General features: G+C 44.8%; 1 protein-coding gene across 1 annotated transcript; it reads left to right on the plus strand.

Moving 5' to 3' along the window:
- The first annotated feature begins 1377 nt into the window (after positions 1-1377).
- On the plus strand, positions 1378-17076 carry Aadacl4 (arylacetamide deacetylase like 4). The gene is made up of 4 exons (XM_045149078.1): positions 1378-1545; positions 8602-8941; positions 12067-12130; positions 15103-17076. The coding sequence occupies exons 1-4, from the start codon at positions 1378-1380 to the stop codon at positions 15875-15877; spliced, it is 1347 nt and encodes a 448-aa protein (XP_045005013.1). The 3' UTR covers positions 15878-17076.
- Positions 17077-25761: the final 8685 nt, after the last annotated feature.

Here is a 25761-nt window from a genome sequence, read left to right on the forward strand (position 1 = left end):
AAGCCATCTCTCCAGCCCTTATTTTTATTTTTTAAGAAAGGGAAACAGCTGGGAGTGGTGGCACACGCCTTTAATCACAGCACTTGGGAAGCAGAGGTCGGAGGATCACCATGAGTTTGAGGCCACCCTGAGACTATGTAGTGAATTCCAGATCAGCCTGGGCTATGGGCTAGAGCGAGACCCTACCTTGGGGGAAAAAAAAAGGGAAACATAACTTCATTGGAAAAATAAAAATTAACTGTGATAATAAGTCTATGTTAATGAATGCCTTGGTGGATGAGACTTTTTCAATTTTTAATGACAAATAAGGAAACATGTGAAAGGAATCATCTGCACTCTCTTCCTGCCAAACCTTCCCTGGACCCTGAAAAGCTCCATTCATTGGGCTTCCCTGCTGCTCCCTCATCTGCACCAATGGGTCTCCAGTCACACTAGTCTTGGCCAAATGGCTCAAGAGTCCACCACACCCTGCCCACCACCACCCCAGTGATAATTCCTAGGACTGATCCTCTCTCTGAAAATGGCTCTAAAAGCTGGTTTGGGAACAATTTCTTCCCACATTGCTCTCTTCTACAAGAGAAAAAAAAAAAGGTCAGATCCATTTTGGAAAACAGGCTTGTGCTGAGCTCCCTGCTGGCCAGGGCCTCCTCTGTGTTCTGAGACCTTCCTCCCAGTAGGAGCTCTCAGCTCTCCACCTTCCACGCTGGGAGACAGCGGAGAACCGTCTGCAGCCACAGTCAGCAAGCAGAAGGGGCGGCAGCATTAGCATCCATGTGGCTGAGATCAAGTGATACTCTTTTTTTTTTTTAATTTTTTATTTATTCATTTGAGAGCGACAGACAGAGTGAGAAAGACAGATAGAGGGAGAGAGAGAGATCAAGTGATACTCTTAACCCCTGGAGACCCAGCAGCTCCCAGTGTCCTGGACTGAAGCACTGGCCAGGGAGAGGGTAGAGAACCAAGGAGCCGGGAATGGGATGTGCTTTGCCCACCTTAGCCAGATTGTGGGGCAGAAGGGATCCCCATCTCCTATGTCAGCCCCCAGGGGTCTGTGCAACCCAAGTGAGACTTCTCTTGCACACGCCCAGGGGCTGGGGTGCCATGAGAGCCCCTTCCTGTGATCTTTGGGAGTTCACCTCGTAAGTCCCTTATGGTGGGCCAGGTGAGCTTCTCTGATCCCTAAGTCCTTGAGGAGCAGGTTCCCTGGCTCCCATAGGCTGACTTGGGTGGCTATGTGAGGGCACACAGGTCACACCACTGTGTCAGGTGTAATCTGGAAGGAGCAGGGCGGAGGTGGCAGCCTGGAAAACTGGGTCAGGTGCTCCTCACATAGACTGGCAGCTCGGGACAGCTCCGGACAGAGAGGACCTCGGGGCCATGGCTGTCCTGTGGCTGGGACTCCTAGGGGGGCTGCTCGCCTTTCCCCTGGGACTCTTCGTGTGGGCTGTCGTCAGACACCTGGTCACTGCGGAAATCCCCGCCACCATACAGCATCCGGTCAGGCTCAGGTTTTTGCATTGTGTGGTGCTGTACGTGTTTGCTTGGGTGAGTCTTCCTCTGGGCCCCTCCGCGGGTCGGGGCGCCCTCTCTATCTCAGCCCTCCTTCCTGCTTCACTTCTATCCCTCAAGACTGAGTTGACTAAACTGTACTGTATGCTGTTATTTCTTCCTCCTTTTTTCTCTCTCTCCTTTTCCCACTCCTTTTCTTTTTTACTCCCTTTCTTTTCGTCTTTTGCTCCTGTCTTTCTCTGGCTCTATTTATCAATTTTCCCCACTCTTTATCACATTTGTTTGTCCGTTTGCTTGTTTGTTTTCTTGTTTCTGATGATTGTACAAAATTTCATCATGGCACCTTCAAACATATGTGTGTCACTATACTGTTTTCTCATTTATTCCACCATGCCACCATGCCTGGCCTTTGACATATATTTCCCATCTCCCTTAACATTTATTCCTCCCCTATGATTCTTTTCTTAGTTTCATGACCAGTAATCTCTTCAGCTTCTTCCTGGCCTAAGATGATACCTCTCTCTGTCTCTCTTTCTCTCTCTCTCCATGTTGCATATACCTCTTTCTCTTTTTCACTAATTCTTGTTCTTTTTTCTCTGTTTCTCCATCAGGCATTCCCTGGCTCCTGTCCTCTGCCCCTTTCCTTCCAAAACCACACTGCTCTCTCACTGATCTGCCTCTTTCCTTTCAGTCCAATCAGGGGTTCCCCAGTGCATCCCCTTCTACAGTTCCACTTTATGAACCTCTCAAAATCAGCCTTGCCATCCCAAGAAAGCCATGTCTCAATCCTTTACCTGAATCTAATAGTACTTTGTCATGTATAGTCTTTGCAATTTGCCAAAAGCTGGAATGCAAATACATCAGACGCCTGCCAAGTCCTGGGACACCTTCTGTTATTTCTGGATCTTTGGAGGCCTGGTTTTCATTCAGTGGGAAGGCTGTCATCATTGGGAGATTATAAAACCGAGACATTTTATACATCTTCAGATACTAAGGGCCTTTTCTTGGAGATTTTATGGTCCTTTTTAGACAAAAAAAAAAAAGTGCAATAAAAATTTCAAAAATCCTGACCATGTATTTGTACTTGAGGTTTCCTTGGATGAGTTTGCTATTAATACATCATCTACATATTATAACAACATTCTGTTTTCCAAACTTAGTTCTGTTAAGTCATTGCTTAGGAAGTCTCCAAAAATTTTGGGGAAATTTTTTATGAGAGAGAAAGAGCGAGAGTGAGAGAGAGAATTGGCCCACCAGGACCTCCAGCCACTGCAATGAAACTCCAGATGCATGTGTCACCTTGTGCACATGTGCACTCTTATGCATATATTACCTTGTGTGTCTGGCTTACATGGGATCTGGGGAATTGAACAAGGGTCTTTAGGCCTCACAGTCAAGTGCCTTTGCCACTAAGCCATCTCTCCAGCCCTGGGGAGTTTTTAAATATCCACAGAACACTGTTCAGCAGTGCTGTTCTTTCTGGTGTGTCTCTTGTTCCAACTGTTGAAAGGCACACAGGGAGCTAGGGAGGCAGCTCAGTGGGTAAATCTTGCTTACAAAACCTGCCATCCTGGGCTTGATTCCCCAGTACACTTGTACAGCCAGATGCACAAATTGGCTGATGCCTCTGAAGATTGTTTGCAGTGGTAAGAGGTCCTGGTGCATCCATGATGGGACTTGGCTCTTCCTGCTATTCATTTCTGTCTGTAAAAAAGGAGATTCTTTAGGGGCTGGAGGGATGGCTTAGCAGATAAGGCACTTGCCTGCAAAGCCAAAGGATCCTGGTTTGACTCTTCAGAACCTAGGTAAACCAGATGCACAAGGCAGCGCATGCATCTGGAGTTCATTTGAAGTGGCTGGAGGCCTGGTATACCCATTTTCTCTTTCTCTCTCTCTCTCTGCCTCTTTCTCTCAAACAAACAAATAAAATATATTAAAAAAATAGATTCCCTAAACAAGACTGAGAACAGCATGGAACAAAGGGGACAACATAGACATTTAGAAAACTTTTTGGCAAGTATAACCTCTCTTTTTAGCCAATGAACCATGGAAGCTTCCCTCTAGGGTCTATGCTCTTCCAAGCCGTAGGCTTCTGACTTAGTTCTCTGCACAAGAACTCACCTTCCTCTCCAGTTGTGTCTCGGGCAAGCTGGGACTTCTAAGAGGAGCTCTAGATGGTTCAGGGCAAGGCAGGAAGCACCCTAGGCCTGTCTATCTTCCTCTTCTGTAAGAGGAAACTTGAAAGAGCAAGACTGGTCCTTGACTTTCCCTCTCTTCCTCTTCCAGTGCCCAGCTTTCTACAAAAGGAATGCTGATTTGGTCCCAGTTTCACTGGTGGTTGATAGAGGCACGTTGGAATCTATGAACACTTACCCAAGTCTTTTTTTTTTTTTTCGCCCCAAGGTTACCTGAGGAAACTGGAGGGCAGCTTGCCCTTTTATTTTTTTAATGTTTTTCTTTTTAGATTTTATTTATCTTTTTAAAAAAGGATTGGGTTTCATTATGTTGTTTTTCAAATAAAATCTTATTTTTTTGTTTCTTTTCACCCTGTTTTCTTCCTTTATCTTTCCCTCCTTGTGCTTGTCCCCCACCACAACCTCCTTTTTGCTTTCATGCTACATTTCCTTTTGTTTTCCCTCCCCACTTTCTCATCATATCTTTTTTGATATTTTATTTTTATTTATTTATTTAAGAGAGAAAGAAGCAGGTGCACAGAAACAGGGAGAGAGAGAGAGAGAGGGGGGGGGGTGGGGAAGAACGGGTAGTGCAGGGCCTCCAGCCATTGCAAACAAACTCCAGGCGTGTGTGCCACCTTGTGCATCTGGCTTACATGGGTCCCGGGGTATTGAACTTGAGTCCTTTGGCTTTGCAGCAGAGTGTTTTAACCACTAAGCCATCTCTTCAGCCCTGTTATCATTTCTTGTTCCTTTCTCTTGATCTTCTATCTTGATTCATAGCTTATTTCACACTCCCCCCCCCATTTACCTATATATCAAAAATGTTAAGATCCATGTATAAGAAAGAACATGCAACTTTTTACTTTCTGGGCTTGGGTTACGTCACTTACTTTAATTTTTTCAAATTCCATCCATTTCCCTACAAACTTCATAACTTCATTTTTCTTTATACCCAAGTAAAATTGTATCGTGAATATGTACCACATTTTCATTATTCAATCACCAGTTGATGGACATCTATTTTGATTCCATTTCCTAGACAGCATTGAATGTGGATGTACAAGCATCTCTGTGATAAGTTACTGTGTCATTTGAATATATGGCCAGGAATGGTACAGCTGGGTGATATTGTAGTTAAACTTTCAGTGTTTAGTTTTTAAAAATATTTTATTTATTTATTTATTTGAGAGAGAGAGAGAGAGAGAGAGAGAGAGAGAAAGAGAGAGAGATATTGTGTGTGTGTGACAGAGCTAGAAATGGCAGGCAGGGAAAATGAGTATGGGCACTCCAGGGCTTCCTGATATTGCAAATGAACTCCAGAAGCATGTACCACTGTGCATCTGGTTTTATGTGGGTACTGGGGAATCAGACCTGGTCTGTCAGGCTTTGTGAGTAAACACCTTTAACAACTGAACCATTTCTCCAGCACAATTTTTAGCCTTTTTTTTTTTTAATTGGTCAGGCCTGGTGGCACACACCTTTATTTTTTTGTTGTTGTTTATTTTTATTTATTTATTTGAGAGCGACAGAGAGAGAGAGAGAAAGAGGCAGAGAGCAAGAGAGAATGGGCACGCCAGGGCTTCCAGCCACTGCAAATGAACTCCAGACGTGTGCGCCGCCCCCTTGTGCATCTGGCTAATGTGGGACCTGGGGAATCGAGCCTTGAACTGGGGTCCTTAGGCTTCACAGGCAAGGGCTTAACCGCTAAGCCAACTCTCCAGCCCAATTTTTAGCTTTTTTGAGACATCTCCACACACTGATTTCCATTGCAACTGTATCAATTCACACTTCCTAACAAGCCAATCAGGGCTCCATTCTCCCCATTACCTTGCCAGTGTTTGCTGTCATTAGTTTTCTTTTCTTCCTCTTCCTCTTCCTCTTCCTCTTCTCCTCCTCCTCCTCCTCCTCCTCCTCCTCCTCCTCCTCCTCCTCCTCCTCCTCCTCCTCCTCCTCCTTCTTCTTCTTCTTCTTCTTCTTCTTCTTCTTTTTTTTTTTGAGGCATGGTCTCACTCTAGTCCAGGCTGACATGGAATTCACTATGTATTCTCAGGGTGGCCTTGAACTCATGGTGATCCTCCTACCTCTGCTTCCCAAGTGCTGGGATTAAAGGAGTGCACCATCATGCCTGCCTTCCTTCCTCTTCGTTTTGGTTTTTCAAGGTAGGGTCTCACTCTGGCCCAGGCTGACCTGGAATTCACTATAGAGTCTCAGGCTGGCCTTGAACTCACAGCAATCTTCCTACCTCTGCCTCTAAAGTGCTGGGATTAGAGGCACGCACCACCATGCCCAGTTAGTTTTTTTTTTTTAATTTTGTTTATTTTTTTAATTAATTTATTTTTTATTAACAAATTCCATGGTTGTAAACATTATCCCAGGGTAATGCCCTCCCTTCCTCCACTTTCCCCTTTGAAACTCCACCCTCCATCTTATCCCCTCCTCCTCTCAATCAGTCTCTTTTATTTTGATATCATCATCTTTTCCTCCTATTATGATGGTCTTGTGTAAATAGTGTCAGGTACTGTGAGGTCATGGATATCCAGGCCATTTTGTGTCTGGAGGAGCACGTTGTAAGGAGTCCTACCCTTCATTTGGCTCTTACATTCTTTCTGCCACCTCTTCTGCAATGGACCCTGTGACAGAGATATTTTAGTGCTGAGCACTCCTCTGTCACTTCTTCTCAGAACCATGGTGCCTTCTGAGTCATTCCAAGGTCACCATCATCTGAAAAGAGAAGGTTCTCTAACCAAAAGTGAAAGTAGCATTAATATATGGGTATGAATATTAAGTGAAGTGCTTACTGGGCAGTTTGGTGAACATAGTATATACATTTAGCCAGACAGCAACAGACATTACACCCTTAGGGCTCATGACTACCCTGTTGCAGGTTTTCAGTATCAGGGATGTATTCCCTCCATGGAGCAGGCCTCCAGTCAAATTAGAGGGTGGCTGGTTTCCCCCATAACAGATGTGCCACTGTTTCACCCATTGGCTCATTTGGCATAGCTGGCCAAATATAAGACTTGCAGTGTCCACTGTTGAGTATCTTCATTGGTGATTTCTCTCTCTCCCATTGAATTGCATGCAGTGTAGCTTTTTCCAGTTTTCTGTTAGCTAAAGAGGTTTTCAGCTCAGGTCCAGCAGGATTTCTTAGTGACTTTGCAGGGCAAGTATGTGGAATCTTTAGCCATAGGGTCTTACCATCTATTCCTGGTGGGAAACTAAGGGCCTCGGCAATGACCTGTAATGTTTTGTTGACCTCCCTGGTCAACAACTCACTGGAAGATATCCCATTCCTGGCACTGAAAATTTTCTAGTAAAAGTCTATGGCTCCTGTGTGTTCAATTGTCCAAAAAGGCAGGTTTCCATATTTATATCTTCTTAGAGTTTGATTAGCCCTCCCTCCACCTTTCCTTTACTGAATCTCTTCCCCTGACCTCACTTAGGTCTTTTCATCCCCATTAATCTGTTCTTCTACTTACATATATACAATACCATCCTATTAAGTCCCCTCTTCCTCCCTTTCTATTCCCTTTATATCTCCTTTCTAGCTATTGGCCTCTGCTACTGAGCTTTCTTCCTTACTTGCACAGAAGTCCAGTCATCTGTAGCTAGGATCCATATATGAGGGAGAACATGCAATGCTTGGCTTTCTGGGCATGGGTTACCTCACTTAGTATAATCCCTTCCAGATCCATCCATTTTCCTACAAATTTCATAACTTCATTTTTCTTTACCACTAAGGAGAACTCCATTGTGTCCAGTTAGTTTTCTTAATAATAGTCATTTTGATTAGAGTGAATTGAAATCTCAGTGTTTTTAATTTGTATTTGCCTGATGGCTAAGGACATTGAACATTATAAAAGATGCCTGTTGGCCATTTGTGTTCCATCTTTTGTGAACTGTCTGCTCATTTCATTGACCTATTTATTGATAGGCATTTATTCATTTTTATTTTTTATTTGAGAGGGAAAGAGACAGATAATGAGAGAGAGATGCACATTGGACATTTGTATGTCACTTTTTGAGAAATGGGTGTTCATTTTATTAGCCCATTTATTGATGGGGTTATTTTATTTCTTACTGTTTAGCTTTTTGAGTTCTTTATATATTCTAGGTATGAATCATCTGTCAGATACATACATAGCAAAGATTTTTTTCCCCTTCTGTAGGCTGTCTCTTTACTACATTAGCCATTTCTTTGCTGTATGGAGCTTTTTAATTTCGTGAGGTCCCAATTGTTAATTGTTGGCTTTATTTCCTCACCGACTGGAGTCCTATTGCAAAAGTCCTTGCCTATGTGCATATCTTCTGGTGTTTGCCTTACTTTTTACTCTCACAGTTTGAGTTTCCAGTCTTGCATTAGATCTTTTAGGCATTTGGAGTTGAACTTTGTGCAGGGTGAGAGGCAGGGAATCTAATTTCATTTTTCTACATGTGCTACTTTTCCCAGCACCATTTGTTGAAAAGGCTATTTCTCCAATGTGTATTTTTAGTATATTTGCCAAAATATCAAGTGACTGAAACTGCATGCACTTAGATCCGGGTCATTTATTCTATATCTCTGATCTATGTTTCTGTCTTCTGTAATAAGGTCCATCTTTTAACATTGACAATGGCATTTCAACATGAATCTTGGTAGAACAAAAAATCAAATTACAGTAACATTATCATTCAATATGGGCTTTTATTTTATTTGTTTATTTATTTTTCGAGATAGGGTCTCACTCTCGCCCAGGCTGACCTGGAACTCACTATGTAGTCTCAGGGTAGCAATCCTCCTACCTCTGCCTCCCAAGTGCTGGGATTAGAGGCATGCGCCACCACGCCCGGCTTCAATAGGGGCTTTTTAAGAAGAAAAATCAGAAAACCCACACCTCATCTGAACAGAGCCCGCAGCCTGTTGCGTGCCCGTGAGCCCACTGTACACACGGGAGGCAGGCAAGAAACGCCCAACACAGGCTGGCAATGGTTAGCGGTGGCACCATGCGCATGCCAGGGCAGTGCCCACAGCTCCCTTTCCCTCTTTTCCCTCCAACAGGGTAGTATACTGGAGAAGCTGAGGATTTGCTCCACACCCAGATTGCTCCAGTTTTTACAGGACATAGGGACCATCAAGAAGGACCCCAAATTAGTGGTGACCGACATGCGCTTTGGGTCCATCCCTGTGAGGCTATACCAGCCCAAGGCCGCTTCCTGCAAAGCCCGGCGGGGCATCATCTTCTTCCACGGAGGGGGCGCCATATGTGGCAGCCTGGGTAAGAGCTCCTCGGCGGGGTGGCAGGGCGAGGTCCTGGCGGCGGGCGGAATCCCGCGTGCGGCCCCACGAAGACCTCCAGGAGCGAGGGAGTGCCCGCGAGCAGAGGCTGGAGCCCTCGCCGGGAGGGGGGGTCGTGGGCTGCGGGCTGCGGGCTCCCCAGGTCGGGGCGCTGGAAGCCTCCACGGCCCGTTTGCTCGGCGGGTGGACGTGGAGCCCGGGCAGAAACACCCCGGGGCGCTGTCCTGGCCCTGGCCGTGACTCCTCCCTCGCTTCCCAGCTCTCCCGCGGCGCTCGTGGGCCCGCCCCTCCGGCCCCGGGGTCTCGGTGCCCCAGCTGTGCCAAGCCCTGAGCTGCCCAGGCCCGCAGACGCGCGGGCCGCTTCCCTGCCCGTCTCTGCCCTGCTTGCCCGCGCTCAGGAGACCCCCGCAGCCGGGCCTGGCATGGCTGGCTCCCCCGGGTCTTCCGTCCTTGTCTCAAATAGCCCTCCCCAAAGTGACCGCCCTGCCACTCTGAGGCCAGGCCCAGGACCTCGGTCACGATCCCTGAGGGAACCCTTTTTAAATGTCTTCGTGGCACTTGTCACAATCTGAACCTGTCGTGGTCCCCGTATGCTCCCCTGTTTGCTGTGTGTCTCCCCTGCAGCAGTGGAAGCCCCGAGAACTCCGGGGAAGCCCGCGTTGCATGTGTCTGGCTTACTTTTAGTTTTTGAATGAGTGCCCAAATCAATAGATGGTTGGATGAACAGTTATGTCGAATGATGGGTTTGCCAATGAACAAAGGGATGGATGGATGGGGAATGGACAGAGCGATGGACACCTGTGCAAAGGCTGACCACGTCCCTTTGAGAACCTCCCTGGGCTGAGGGTTACGTACTGCCACCTAGCGGTCAAATATCCCCGGCTGTTTGACAGCTGCAGGGGTTGAGGCGCCAGCTCTCATTCACAGGTAAACTGAGTCTGTCCTGCCCTAGAGGCCTACCCTTGCCCAGCATGCTTTTCACTCGCAGAAATCCCCGGAAGTCCCCACCTGCGCTACAGGAAAATGTAAAAGAAAGGGTGGTGAAACAGATAGTTACTGGGCACCTGCTTAGCCTCAGACCCTCTCCAGACTCAGAGCGCACCGTGGAAGACATCATGTGGTTTCTGTCCCCACGGGCGTGTCAGTCAAAAGTGGAGGCTGGGCCACGCAGGAGAGCACAAGTCAAGAGGTGGGTCCAGATGAGGGTAACCCGGGGGGGGGGGGCTGGACACTGACAGCCAGTGACCTGTGCTGCTCATCAAAGCCTCTCCAAGAAGGGAAGCTGGAGGCCAGGCCGGGGATGAGGGGGAGGTAGCGCTGAGGAGGTGGACAAGATAATTTCAAGCCGGGCAGGAGGCCTGGCAAATGAGGGTTTAAAATAAGGGCCAGAGAAACTCAATCATTACATCAAATAATGCTGGTTTCAGAGCAATATTAAAAAAGGGAGGTGGGGGCTGGAGAGACGGCTTAGCGGTTAAGCGCTTGCCTGTGAAGCCTAAGGACCCCAGTTCGAGGCTCGATTCTCCAGGACCCACGTTAGCCAGATGCACAAGGGGGCGCACGTGTCTGGAGTTCGTTTGCAGAGGCTGGAGGCCCTGGCGCACCCATTCTCTCTCTCTCTATCTGCCTCTTTCTCTCTCTCTGTCCGTCGCTTTCAAATAAATAAAAATAAATAAAAATTTTAAAAAAAGGGAGGTGGGCGTGGCAGTGTACATCTTAATCCCAGCACTCGGGAGTCAGAGGCAGAAGAATCACTGTGAGTTTGAGGCCACTCTGAGACTACATAGTGAATTCCAGGTCAGCCTGGGCTAGAGTGGGACCCTACCTCCAAAAACACCAAAAAGAAAAAATATACATATACTACTGCAAAAACAAGAGGAGTGCTCAGCACTGAAATATCTAAGTCACACCTTCCAAGGCTCAGGGTCCATTGCTGAAGAGGTGGCAGAAAGAATGTAAAAGCCAAAGGAAGGGTAGGACTCCTTACAGTGTGACCTCCAGACACAAAATGGCCTGGATATCCATGACCTCACAGTGCCTGACACTACCTACACAAGACCAGCATAATAGGAGGAAAAGATGGTGACATCAAAATAAAAGAGAGACTGATTGAGAGGGGGAGGGGATATGATGGAGAGTGGAGTTTCGGAGGGGAAAGTAGAGAGGGATAGAAGGCATTACCATGGGATGTTGTTTACAAGCACGGAAGTTGTTAATAAAAAATAAATCAATTAAAACCTGTAAGGAACATTTTATCTAAATTCACATGAAGGTGGGTGCCAGTTGGCTTTAGTTACTTGTGAAGGCTGGAGAAAGCACACTTGAAGTTTTTACTTCTCTCATCATGATGTAAGTGGTACTAATTGTGGGTTTGTGAACTACTGCATGAAGATGTGACTTTACCTGGTAGGCCTGAGGGAGGAGGGTCCTGGTGACACCTTGACTTAGTGTCACCTGCCTCACTAGCATCTTAAGCCCTCAGCAGGGCAAGGAGCAAGTACAAAACCCTGAAATAGAACCGGCAGGCCTGGGAGGAAAGGAAAGATGTCAGCGTTGACAGACAAGAGACTAAAGCTGGACAGGTCACAGGGTCAGGTCAGGGTTAGAAGTCCACCCATGCTTAAACCCCCTTGGGACTGTTTACACTCCAGGGCTGTCAATCCACTCATGCCCACTCTTGGCTTTGCCCATTTAATTTAATTTAACTTCTTTTTTAGTTTTTCGAGGTAGGGTCTCACTCTAGCCCAGGCTGACCTGGAATTCACTATGGAGTCTCAGGGTGGCCTCGAACTCATAACAATCCTCCTACCTCTGCCTCCCGAGTGCTGGGATTAAAGGTGCGTGCCACCACACCTGGCTGGCTTTACCCATCTTAGACCTCCAAACCTTCTAGGTCCTCAGTGTACCCCACTTTAAAATTCAGTGTTTCTATAGGTAAACCCTAAGTTTTACTCAAGAAGCCCCGGTACTTGAGGGATTTGGGGTGCTGTCTGGTTTTGACCTGGCAGAGCTAACCAAGATCGCCTCAGAGGAAGAGAGAGGATGGCACTCTCCCGCCAGAGTGGCAGCTGCGGTCTCCTCTTCCAGCTGGGTCTTCTCTTACAGATAGTTACCACAGCCTGTGCAGTTTCCTGTCCCGGGAGACAGACTCGGTGGTGCTGTCTGTGGGGTGAGTGGCCTGAGAGAGTCGGTGGCTTGTCCGTGGGAGGGTGAGATTGGAAGGGTGGGTTTTGGTGACTGTAGACCACAGCAGGGGCCATGGCCTCAATAGACACCCATGGACACTCCTCTTGTAAAGAGGAGAAGAAGGGCTGGAGAGATGGCTTAGTGATTAAGGTGCTTGCCTGCAAAGCCGAAGGACCCAGGTTCGATTCTCCAGGAGCCATGTAAGCCAGATGCACAAGATGAACAATAGAGTTCATTTGTGGTGGCTGGAGACCCTAGCGCATCCAATCTTGTTCTCTCTCTCTCTCTCTCTCCCTCTGTCAAATAAATTAAAAAAAAAAAAAAAGACAAGAGGAGAAGCAGCTGGGCATGGTGGCGCACGCCTTTAATCCCAGCACTCAGGAGGCAGAGGTTGGAGGATTGCCGTGTGTTCGAGGCCACCCTGATACTACATAGTTAATTCCAGATCAGCCTGGATCAGAGTGAGACCCTACCTTGAAAACCCGGAAAAAAAAAAAAAAAAAAAAAAGAGGAGAAGCCTGGATAGATGCCCACAGCTAGTACTGCACAGGCGAGCCATGGCAGAATGACTGGGAGGCGACAGCACCCGGCTTGCCCAGAGCATGGCAGAGCCACACAGTAAATGACCTGGAGGCACACAGAGGACAGGAAGGAACCCAGGTCATGTAGGATCATAAGTGACTCATTTTTCAAGACTTATATATAAGGGCTGATAGTGTCTTTGCGAAGTTAAAATTAATGAGAATCAAAGGAATAATTTATAGCCAGCAAAACATTAGAAAAGGGAAAGAAAGAGATCATAGATGCAGGACTCAGGGTGGCCCCTCACTTGATAAGGTGGTATTGAGTTGGGAGAAGATGGTGGGCAGCCAGGGTCCTCTGATGGTCAGGTGGAAGGAGGGTATGGCTGTTGGGGTCATGAGTCTGAAGTCATTCATTGTAGGCAGGCATGGTGGTACACGCCTTTAATCCCAGCACTTGTGAGGCAGAAGTAGGTGGATCACTGTGAGTTCAAGGCCATTCCAGACTACATAGTGAAGTCTAGGTCAGCCTGGGCTACAGTGAAATCCTACCTCAAAAATCAAAGAGAAAAAAAAATGCACCCATTATCCTGTTAAAATATCTATGTACCTGCCCACCTCCAGGCACTTTGAACAAGTAGGGAGAGACACCTAAGATTTAACTGTGTTCTGAAAGCAAAAGAAGCCCTTGGGTGGATGGAAGGCCAGGAGGGGGCCGGTGTACTCACTCCCATCCTGCTGCTTGGTCCAAGGGCACATGCGTCGGTGGGCCCAGTTCATAGGTGGAAGTGACTGGATTCAAAACTGCCATGTTGGGTACTGCCGCACCTCCATGGCCCCCTCACCCCTTGGCATCCTCAGGTTGGGTAGACAGTGCAGCCGTGTGACTGAAACAAGTCACTTCGTATCACTGCTCTTCTCCAGTAGTATGAGGAAGGTCTCCTCTTTCCAGTCTCCACTGCCTCCTTCCCTCTGGCTGCGGTGGTGTCTAACTGCCACACCTGGTTTTCCCTTCTTAAAAATTATTTTATTTAAGCTGGGCATGGTGGTGCACGCCTTTAATCCCAGCACTCAGGAGGCAAAAGTAGGAGGATCGCCATGAGTTCAAGGCCACCCAGAGACTCCTTAGTGAATTCCAGGTCAGCCTGGGCTACAGTGAGACTCTACCTCAAAAAAATAGAAAAAAAATTATTTATTTAGATAAAGAGAGAGAGAGACAGAGAAAGGCAGGGAGAGAGAGAGAATGAATGAGTATGCCAGGGCCCCCAGCCACTGCAAATGAACTGTAGATGCATGTGCCACCTTGTGCATCTGGCTTCATATGGGTACTGGAGAATTGAAACTGGGTCCTTTGGCTTTATAGGCAAGCACTTTAACCATTAAGCCATTTCTAGCCTCTTTTTTTTTTTTTTTTTTTTTTTCGAGGTAGGGTCTCACTGTAGCCCAGGCTGACCTGGAATTCACTATGGAGTCTCAGGGTGGCCTTGAACTCACGGCGATCCTCCTACCTCTGCCTCCCGAGTGCTGGGATTAAAGGCATGCACCACCACGCCCGGCTTTAGCCTCTTTTTAACAATGTGTGTATATATGTGCTTTTTTTTTTTTTTTTTTTTTTAGGTTTTTGGAGGTAGGGTCTCACTCTAGCTCAGGCTGACTTGGAATTCACTATGGAGTCTTAGGGTGGCCTTGAACTCATGGTGATCCTCCTATCTCTGCCTCTCAAGTGCTGGGATTAAAGGTATGTGCCACCACGCCTGGCTTTTTTTTTTTTTTTAACTCCTCCATCATGCATGACAACCTGTTGATGGGCCCAATATTGTGCAGGTCTTGTGCAAGAATAATGCCAGCCTCTGTGAGCTCATGACTACAAAGGCTAGTCACTTTGTGTACCCAAGACAGCGTTCCAAAGCACTCCTCTCCAACCTCTGGCTCTTCCATTCTTTCCACCATCTCTTCCACAATGCTCTCCAAGTATTAGTGGATATAATAGAGATAACCCACTGGTGACTGAGCACACGGCTGCCACTTCTCAGCACTTTGATGAGTTTTGAGTCTCCCAGTAGTCACTGCCATTGCAAAAAGAACTTTCTCTGACCCAAAGTGAGAGCAGCACTAAACTATGGGCATCAACATAAGCATTAAGAGGGCAATTTGATGGGCTCAACATATCCATTTCGCCAAATAACAGTCGTAGCTTCCCTCTCAGAACCTATGGCCTCCCCAGCCACCAGATTTAGACTGGGTTTTCCATACCAGGCACCTGTGCAGTGGATCACAAATCCAGTGAGAGAGCGGTTGGTTTCCTCCATAACAGACACGCCACTATTGCACCAGCGTCTGGGGGTGTGGTCAGGTGTGGTTTCCTGTGGGAGGGGAGGGTGCTACTCTCATTGCCGCCAGTGACCTGTGTGCTCTCTTCCTCTTTCTTCCTCAGGTACCGCAAGCTTCCTGACTACCATCATCCTGTCATTACCCAGGACTGCCTGAATGCCTCCATCCACTTCCTGAAGACCCTGCAAACCTATGGGGTAGACCCCTCCCGGGTGGTGATCTCGGGAGAAAGTGTTGGAGCTTGGGCTGCGGCTGTTGTGATGCAGGCTTTGCTCAACAGACCCAATCTCCCCCAGCTCCGGGCTCAGGTCCTGATTTGTCCACCCCTGCAGGCTATCAATTTCTTCCTGCCATCTTTTCAGCAGCACCAAAACGTCCCATTCCTCACTAAAGACATAGTGATGTTGGCTGTGTGTAAATATCTGGCCATTGACCGCTCCTGGGAAGATGCCATATTGAAAGGTGCTGGTATACCCCCAGATGCCTGGGAGAAGTACAAGAAATGGCTCAGCTCTGAAAATATCCCCAAAAGATTCAGGACTCAAGGCCTACAACCTGAGTTTCCTGGACCTTTTAATGAGGCTGCTTATCTAGAAACCAGACATGTTTTAGATGTAGAAAATTCACCCCTCTTAGCCGATGACAAGGTCATCGCTCAGCTTCCCGAGGCCTTCCTGGTGAGCTATGAGAACGACATCCTCCGCGATGACACCTTGCTCTATAAGAAGCGCCTGGAAGACCAGGGCGTCCCTGTGACCTGGTGCCATGTGGAGGATGGCTTTCATGGGTGCATACTGTTATTTGATAAGAAGCCTTTCTGTTTCCCCTCCTCCCTGAGAGCTGTAAATGCTGTGGTCAGTTACATAAATGGTATTTGATGGTGACTGTGGGCACTGTGTGGATGGCCAGGGCCAAAGCTGAGACCGGTCCTGAGTTTTATTTCACTGAAGAAGGAGACAACGAAGCTCGGTGTGGCCCAGGAAGGATGAGGTGCAGGGGACAATGGCTGACTTCCTGGTCAAGAATACCCGATCCATGTCTTTCTTTCCAGGCCAACAATGCCCAGCCCCGCATCTAGCAGTATTTACCACTGAAGGTTTAGGTACAATAAATATCAAAGTGGGGAGGAGGGAGGCTTTAAAAGTTTCTTGAAGTTTTAACCAAAAGGCCTGTGCAGAGTTAACAACATAATGTGGTCATCGTCCTCTGTTGAAACCCATACCCACGATGATGAAGTACACCAGGAAAGGTCATCTTATGGTTCCCAAGGTCAAAGTCACCTGGACCCAGCCCAAGCTCACATTGCTTCCAGTTGTCCTGAGAAATACAGTTTCAACAAGACTCTCTCAATCTGGTCACCCGAGTGTTGAATTCTAGGCTGATTTCACAGAGGATCGGCTGTCTTGAGGGCATCATGGCCCATGGGACACTTTCATTGTGAGTTTTTGAGAAATGGAGGAAGGAGAAGCAGCTTGGAGGGATCCCTGAAAAGGACAGGGTGAGATCTGCGGACCGCGAGCCTTTGTTGGGATTATGTTCTGAGTTGGAAGTACTGAATCAGATCCTGTCTGCAGAGAGGCAGGTTCTTGGAAACAAGGCTGTCTGGAGAGCTCTGGAAGCTACAGGCTACATGTGATATGTGTTCCCTAGGGGAACTGAGGTCATAAGTTGCTGAGTTCATAGATTGTTTCCGGTGACTCAGTGTGCGGTGCTATATGCTCACGGGGAGCTTGGACACAGCTTCCCAAATCCATGCTGGGAGTGGGTCACAGTATATTTTCTATGGACCCATGTGACCAGATACACCTGGAATTACTCCAAACTCCACTACTATCCATGACACCTGAACAAAGAAGCTGTTTGGATACCTCTTCTATGCAACACTAACTTCTCTGGGTCCCAACACGCTCACCTCTGAAGGATGGAGAAATGATACTCTGTTGAGGTTTTGGATCACTGTAAAGAGTGGCCAGTAACTGGGCTGTACAGATAGATGGCTTAGCGGTTAGGCTGTTTGTCTGTGAAACTAAAGGACCTTAGTTCAGTTCCCCAGAACCCACGTAAGCCAGGTGAACAAGGCGGCACATGCATCTGGAGTTACAGCGGCTGGAGGATCTGGCGTGCTCATTTTCTCTCTCTCTCCTTCCCCTTCTTTCTCTCTATCTCTCAAATAAATAAATAAAAGTAAAATAAAATGTAAAAAAAAAAAAAAAAGAGTGGCAGTAACTGCATGGCCAGACAGATTTTTATAACAGGTCCAGAAAGCAGAGTCTGGGAACTAATATTCAAAAGGCCCTGGCTTACGTTGACTCCCCAGAATGTTGACTGGCCTATACAAATGGAACCTCTGTCTAACTCATCACCCTATTGAGACTCTACACTCAAAGTAACCAATCTGATCCACCCTGACTTGCTACTTAATTCACATACACGAGGGTGTCACATAGCCTATCAGAAACCCCCACATATATTCCAAGTAACCAGTCCAATCCACCTTCACTTGACACTTAATTCACATGTCTAAGGACATTTAGTTTGCTAGCTGGCTTCCCCTCCCAGCTTGGGTGGTCCCCTGCATTATTTTCACTTTTTAACATGTTACTTATTAATGAGAGAGAGAGAGAGAGAGAGAGGTGGGGGAGAGGGAGAGAGAGAGGGAGAGTATGGGCATGTTGGGGCCTCTTGCCACTACAAACAAATGCATGTGCTACTTTGTGTATCTGCCTTTATGTGGATACTGGAGAATTAAGCCCAGATCATCAGCCTTTGTAATCAAGTGCCTTTAACCAATGAGCCATCTCTCCAGCCCTATTTCTTCTTTTACTTTCGGCCTTAATTTTGCTTCCTGCCTTACTTTCACTTGGTGCTTTACATTCTAATAATCCTTATTGATTCTACCCTTCAACTGCATCTGCGCTCATCATTGTTCATGGCTGTCAGGACAAGCACTCAATGTCCACTGGCTCAGGGAATTTTAGTAACTGTTGAGTGGCTGGCCCTCTAACTCCTAAACTAAATCCATCCAGAGCCTACAAAGGTTCAGTGGCTCTCAAAACTGGTAACAATATTGCTTCAGCACTCCTTAAAGGTAGAGACAGAAAGGTGGACTTCAATGATGAGATAAACAGAATCCGCTGTAACGGAACCATGGGCATCACATTCATGCTCTCAGAAGCAAGCCGTGGGTCTTGCTCACACAAGGGGACACGCAAGGGTGTACACAGCAGGAATGGACATCACGGGGCCTCCTCCCTGCACAGAAGGTGATGGGGCAAGCTGCTCTGCTCACTTGTCTGCTTACACAACCTTGTCAGGATGGGCCATACTCATGAGCTCTCTTTTTGGAGCTTTTGAGAGCTGGTTACCCCAGGAGAGGGGTCTGTCTTCCTCCACAGCTCTACCTCACGTCTCTTACCACGCCATGTCAGCTGGTCATCTCCTGCTACTTCCTTCCATCTCTTCTCAACCTGTTTTTACAACAGCATCTCTCTTCCCTCCTGTTTTGGTCATTAAGGATTAGATGTTTCCCTAAGAAAATTTTCTTTTTTTTTTCTTTTTTTTTTTTTAATTTTCAATTAGAGCTGGGCGCATTGGCACATGCCTTTATTTTTTTTTTTAGTTTTATTTATTTATTTATTTGAGAGCAACAGACAGAGAACGAGGCAGAGAGAGAGAGTGGGCATGACAGGGCTTCCAGCCACTGCAGACAAATTCCAGATGCATGTGCCCCCTTGTGCATCTGGCTAACGTGGGTCCTGGGGAATCGAGCCTTGGACTGGGGTCCTTAGGCTTCACAGGCAAGCGCTTAACCGCTAAGCCATCTCTCCAGCCCAGAAAATTTTCTTGGAAGAAAATGCTGAAGATATTTTAAGGACCCTATTGTGAGTTAACATGTTTGGGTTTTTGAGGTAGGGTCTCACTCTAGCCCAGGATGATCTTTAATTCACTATGTAGTCTCAGGGTAGCCTTGAGCTCATGGTGATCCCCTACCTTGATCTCACAAGTTCTGGGATTAAAGGTGTAAACCACCACTCTCAGTCTGAGTTAACCCATTACAATAGGCTCTCATTCTTTCTACTTCTCTTGTAAAAAAAAAAAACAAAAACACAAAACACAACAGTAAAATTAAATAGTTTATAAAACCTTACCTATGGTCAACATGGCTTGGAGAAATAGAACGCCAATGATTACTGTAGGGATGGAAAGAAGGAAGGGGGCCATAATTCCTTCATGAGCCCCAAATCAGATGATGGGTAAGAAGGAGTCATAGAGCATGCCTCATGGAATGGAAGCCCATGTATACTGAATTCAGATTGCCTAATATCACATTTTGGGTTTATACTCACCTTAGTGAGGTGTTTGAGCTTTTGCATTTTACCTCAAACATTTATAAAATGAGTAAGACCTCATAGGCATCATGAAGGTTAAAGAGTCAGAATTATAAAGTGCCAAAAACAGTGTCTTGTATTTGTATTTGTGTGTGTGTGGGGTGTGTGTGTGTGTGTGTGTGTGTATATATATATATACACACATACATATATATATACATACATACATACATACATACACACACATACATGGCAAGACCTACAAATCACCAGCAAATCTTAGGAAAAAAATTAATTCAAGTAATATTGAATAATACCTGGTGTGATTATTACTTTTGCATTTCAGATGACAATACCTGAAACAACAATTTACATGCAAAAGAATGTACTCTGCTTCATGGCTTTGGAGACATTTTGGTCCGCCATGATGGGAAGGGTATGGTGGAATACATGGCGGTGGGGATATGTGGTTGAGAGTCTGTATATCGTGGTACACCAAGAAGCATAGGAAGCTGGCTAGAACTGGGGTAGTTATAACATGGAAAGGCCATCCCCTAGTTACTTACTTATATTCACCACCTATACCTCCTGAAGTTTCCACAGCCTTAAACACCAGGGTCATAAGCAGGGAGAACTGATACCCCCATCATGAACCTCTGAAAAATTTCTAGCAACAATCTATAGCTCCTGTGTGTTCAATTGTCCAAAAAAGTAGGTTTCCATATTTATATCCTCTTAGATTTTGATTAGCCCTCCCTTCACCTTTCCTTTACTTAATCTCTTCCCCTGACCTCACTTAGGTCTTTTCACTGCCATTAATCTCTTCTTCTACTTACATGTATACAATACCATCCTATTAAGTGCCCCCTGCCTCCCTTTCTATTCCCTTTATATCTCCTTTCTAACTTACTGGCCCCTGATACTGACCTTTCTTCCTTTCTCACATGGAAGTCCAATCATGTGTAGCTAGGATCCACATATGAAAGAGAACATGTGATGCTTGGCTTTCTGGGCATGGGTTACCTCACTTTCCAGATCCATCCATTTTTGCAAATTTCATAACTTCATTTTTCTTTACTGCTGAGTAGCACTCCATTGTATAAATGTGCCACATCTTCATTATTCATTCATCAGTTGAGGGATATCTAGGCTGCTTCCATTTCCCAGCTATTGTGAATTGAGCAGCAATAAACATGGTTGAGCAAGTATCTCTAAGGTAATGAGATGAGTCCTTAGGATATATGCCTAGGAGTGCTGTAGATGGGTCATATGGTAGATCAATTTTTGCTATCTCAGGAACCTCCACACTGATTTCCACAATGGCTGGACCAGACTGCATTCCCACCAACAGTGTAGAAGGGTTCTTCTTTTCCCACATCCTCGTCAGCATTTATGGTCATTTGTTTTCATGATGGTAGCCAATCTGACAGGAGTGAGATAGAATGTCAATATAGTTTTAATCTGCATTTCCCTGATGACTAGGGATGTAGAACATTTTTTTAGATGTTTATGTGCCCTCTGTATTTCTTCTTTTGGGAACTCTCTATTTAGTTCTATAGCTTTTTTTTTTTTTTTTTTTTTTTTTTGTAAGTTTTCGAAGTAGGATCTCACTCTATCCCAGGCTGATCCGGAACTCACTATGTAGTTTTAGGGTGGCCTCGAACTCACAGTAATCCTCCTACCTCTGCCTCCTGAGTGCATTGCCCATTTTTTAAATTGGCTTGTTTGATATCTTATTATTTAATTTTTTTAATTCTTTGTATATCTTAGATATCAATCCTCTATCAGATGTGTAGCTGGTAAAATTTTTCTCCCACTCTGTGGGTTGCCTCTTTGCTGTATTCACAGTGTCTTTTGACATACAAATGCTTTATAATTTTATGAGGTGCCAGTGGTTAATCTGTGGTTTTATTGTCTGAGCAATTGGGGTTATATTCAGAAAGTCATTGCCTATAGCAATATGTTGAAGGGTTTCCCCAACTTTTTCCTCATCAGTTTAGAGTTTCAGGTTTGACACTAGGAATTTGATGCATTTGGACTTACTCTATAGTATAGGTTAAAATCAGGTATGGTGATACCAACAGCCTTATTTTTGTTGCTCAAAATTGTTTTAGATATTCCAGGTTTTTTGTGCTTCCAAATGAATTCTTGTATTGTTTTTTACTATTTCCATGAAGAATGCCATTGGAATTTTGATGGGTATTGCATTAAATGTGTAGATTGCTTTTGGTAAGATTGCCATTTTCACAATATTGATTCTTCCGATCCAAGAACAAGGTATGTCTCTCCATTTTCTAGTGTCTTATGCAATTTATTGCTTGAGTGTTTTAAAGTTTTCCTTGTAGAGATCCTTCACTTCCTTGGTTAGGTTTATTCCAAGGTACTTTTTTTTTCATGTAATTGTGAATGGGAATTATTCTCTGATTTCATCCTCTGTGTGTTTGTTGTTAGCATATAGGAATGCTACTGATTTCTGTGTATTTATTTTGTATCCTGCTACATGGCTGTAGGTGTTTATCAGCTCTAACAGTTTGCTGGTAGAATCTTTAGAGTCCTTTGTGCATAGAATCAAGTCATCTGCAAATAATGATAACTTGATTTCTTCCTTTCCAATTTGTATCCCTTGTAAGTGTATCTCTTACCTTATTGCTATGGCTAAGGCTTCCAGTACTATATTAAATAGAAGTGGGGACAGTGGACACCCTTGTCTTGGTCTTGATTTTAGTGGAAAAGCTTCAAGTTTTTCTCCATTCAGTATTATGTTGGCTGTAGGCTTGTCATAAATAGCCTTTATTATGTTGAGATATATTCCTTCTATTCCAAGTTTCTGTAGGACTTTTATCATGAAGGGATGTTGGATTTTGTCAAATGCTTTTTCTGCATCTAATGAGATGATCATATGATTTTTGTTCTTCTTTTCCAAGGCTTTAATGTGAAGCATTAGGTTGTTTACTTGAGACCTTTCTAATTTTTTTTTTTTTTTGGAGGTAGGGTTTCACTCTAGCTCAGGTTGACCTGGAATGAGTCTCAAGGTAGCCTCGAACTCATGGCAGTTCTCCTACCTCTGCCTCTCAAATGCTGGGATTAAAGGTGTGTACCACCATGCCCAGCTCTAATTTCTTAATATAGACCCTTAAAGCTATAAATTTCCCTCTTAGGACTGCATTCATTGTGTCCCAAAGGTTTTGGTATGTTGTGTTCTCATTATCATTTGACTGTATGAATTTTTTTAAATTTCCTTCTTGATTTCTTCATTGACCCATTCATCATTTAGTAGTATATTGTTTAGTTTCCATAATTTTGTATATGCTATATAGCTTTTCTTGCTATTGATTTATAGTTTGATCCCATTGTGATCAGATAGAGTACAAGGAATTATTTCAATTTCCCTGTGTTTGTTAAGATTTTCTTTGTGTCCTAATATATGGTATATTTTAGAGAATGTTCCATATGCTGCTGAAACAAATGTGTATTCCACAGCATTTGGATGAAATGTCCTGTATATATCTGTTAGGTCCATTTCTTCTATGACCTCATTTAGGCCAGATGCCTCTCTGTTTATTTTTCCCTGGGATGACCTGTCAATTGATGAGAGTGGGTTGTTGAAATCACCCACTACAACTGTGTTTGGTGTTATCTGTGACCTTAGTTCTAATAGTGTTTGTTTGATGAATTTGGGAACCCCCATTTTAGGTGCATATATGTTTAGGGTTGTAATGTCCTCCTGTTGGAGTGTGCCTTTAATCAATGTAAAGTGGCCTTTCTTATCTTTCTTAACTAATGTTGGACTGAAGTCTACCTTGTCAGATATTAGGATAGCACCCCTGCTTGTTTTCTAGGCCCATTTGCTTGAAACACTGTTTTCCAACCTTTCACCCTAAGATAGTGTCCATCCTTTGTAGAAAGGTGAGTTTCTTGGAGGCAACAAATTGAAGGATGCTACTTTTTAACCCAGTCTGAAAACCTATGTCATTTGGTTGGAGCATTGAGGCCATTGATATTAAAAGTTATTATTGAAAGTTGTGTATTTATTTTCGCCATTTTTCTTGGTTTTTTTTTAGTTCCTCTGATTTTACCTTTGCTCTCTGTATTAACTAGTATTTGAGTATGGTTTGTGTTTTCCAGGTTCCTTATATGTGTGCTTTTATTTCTCTTCAGCACGGAGGATTCTTTCAAGTATTTTCTATAGAGCTGGTTTTGTCTTCAAATATTCCTTTAGCCTGCTTTTGTTGTGGGATGTATTTATTTCTCCATTTATTTGAATGGATAGCTTTGCAGGATGAAGTAACCTTGGTTATTTATTTTTATTTTCCAAGTTAGGGTCTTACTCTAGTCTAGGCTGACCTGAAATTCACTATGAATAGTTTTCATTTATTTATGAGAGGGAGGGAGAAAGAATGGGCATGTCAGGGCTTCCTGCTACTGCAAATGAACTCCAGATGCATGTACCACTTTGTGCATCTGGCTTTATGTGGGTACTGGGGAACTGAATCTGGTTCGTTAGGTTTTACAGGCAGGTTCCTTAACTGCTGAGTCATCTCTCTGGCTCTATTGTCTTTATTATACTGAGGTATGTTCCCTGTATTTCTAGTTTGGTCAGGATTTTTATAATGAAGGGATGTTGACATTTGTCAAAAGCCTTTTCTGCCTTGATCAAGATGGTCATGTGATTTCTGCCCCTGATTCTACTTATTTACATTTATTTATTGATTGATTGATGTACTTTTGTGGTTGCTGCATATAGAACTCAGGCCCTTGTGCCCGCTAGGCAAATGCTCTATCAATGAGCTATATCCCAAACCCCACAGTGTGTGCGTGTGTGTGCGCGTGCGTGTGTGTGTGTGTGCACACGCATGTGCGCTCAGATGCCCACATCCTGAATGGAGGCCAGAGAAGAACTTCAGGTGTCCCCTATGTTGCTCATCTATGTGTTTCCTTCAGACTGAGCCACCTCTCGTTCATTCCAGAGTGGATCTGCTCCTCACAAGACTAGAGTATCAGACATACACGGCCAGTTGTTTATGTGGGTACTGGGAACCAAATTGAAGGGTTCTCATTCTCCCTCAGGTTTCCACCCGTGCACAGGAAGCACTCTTACCCACGGAGTCATCTCTCTAGCCCCTGTGTTATATTTACTGGTTTGAATATGTTGAGTCAATCTTGAACCCCTGACATGAAATCAACTTAGTTTATGAGTTGGTTTTTACTTGTGTGTGCATGTGTGTGTGTGTGTGTGTGTGTCGGGGGGTTCAAGGTAGGGTCTCGCTCTAGCTTATGCTGACTGGAATTACTATGTAGTCTCAGGCTGGCCTTGAACTCAGAGGGATTCTCTTTCTGCAGCCTCCCAAGTGTGGGGATTAAAGGTGTGTGCTACTATGCCTGGCATGAGTTTCTTTTTCTTTTTTTTTTTAAATTTATTTATTTATTTATTTGAGAGCGACAGACACAGAGAGAAAGACGATAGAGGGAGAGAGAGAGAATGGGCGCGCCAGGGCTTCCAGCCTCTGCAAACGAACTCCAGACATGTGCACCCCCTTGTGCATCTGGCTAACATGGGACCTGGGGAACCGAGCCTCGAACCGGGGTCCTTAGTCTTCACAGGCAAGCGCTTAACTGCTAAGCCATCTCTCCAGCCCATGCGTTTCTTTTTTTGCCTTCTATTAATAGGGTGTTTTATTTCTACCTTAGAATCAGCAACATATATAGGTATGAGGACACATGGTTATTACATTTTACATCATTTCTATACATGAGTTTTTTAAAAAGTATTTTATTTTTATTTATTTGACAGAGAAAGAGGTAGAGAGAGAATGGGCGCACCAGGGCTTCCAGCCACTGCAGATGAACTCCAGACACATGCACTGCCTTGTGCATCTGGCTAATGTGGGTCCTGGGGAATTGAACCTGGGTCCTTGACTTTGCAGACAAATGCCTTAACTGCTAAGCCATCCCTGCAGCCCCAAATGAGTTGTTTTTAATGTTGAAGTTAATGTTTTATTTTAAGATTTATTTTTATTTATTTATTGGAGACTGAAAGAGAGAGAGAGAGAGAGAGAGAGAGAGAGAATGGGCATGCCAGGGTCTCTAGCCACTGCAAATGAACTCCAGATGCAGATGATCCCTTGTGCATCTGGCTTACATGGGACTTGGAGAATTGAACCTGGGTCCTTAGGTTTCGCAGGTATGTGCCTTAACTGCTAAGCCATCTCTCCAGCTCAGAACTTAATGTTTTTGAATTCAATTGTAATTTTTTTGAGCATTGTTGCATCTTTATTCATCAGGAAAATTAATCTATCGCTTCTTTGTTTTTGGTATCCTTATCTGGTTTGGATATCAGAATAATTACAGATTCAAGGAATGTGTTTGGTAGCATTCCTTCCCTTTCTATGTTATGGAATAGTTTGAGAGCATGTTTGTTCTTTCTTTCTGAAAAA

The sequence above is a fragment of the Jaculus jaculus genome, chromosome 5 (assembly GCF_020740685.1).
Source record: "Jaculus jaculus isolate mJacJac1 chromosome 5, mJacJac1.mat.Y.cur, whole genome shotgun sequence".
Lineage (NCBI taxonomy): Eukaryota > Metazoa > Chordata > Mammalia > Rodentia > Dipodidae > Jaculus > Jaculus jaculus.

What these genes read in the sequence shown, in the direction of transcription:
- Aadacl4 (XM_045149078.1), top strand. Translation starts at nt 1,378, where the DNA reads ATGGCTGTCCTGTGGCTGGGACTCCTAGGGGGGCTGCTCGCCTTTCCC. An exon ending in CGCCATATGTGGCAGCCTGG is followed by an intron (nt 8,942 to 12,066) that starts GTAAGAGCTCCT and finishes CTTCTCTTACAG; the next exon opens with ATAGTTACCACAGCCTGTGC. An exon ending in TCGGTGGTGCTGTCTGTGGG is followed by an intron (nt 12,131 to 15,102) that starts GTGAGTGGCCTG and finishes TTTCTTCCTCAG; the next exon opens with GTACCGCAAGCTTCCTGACT.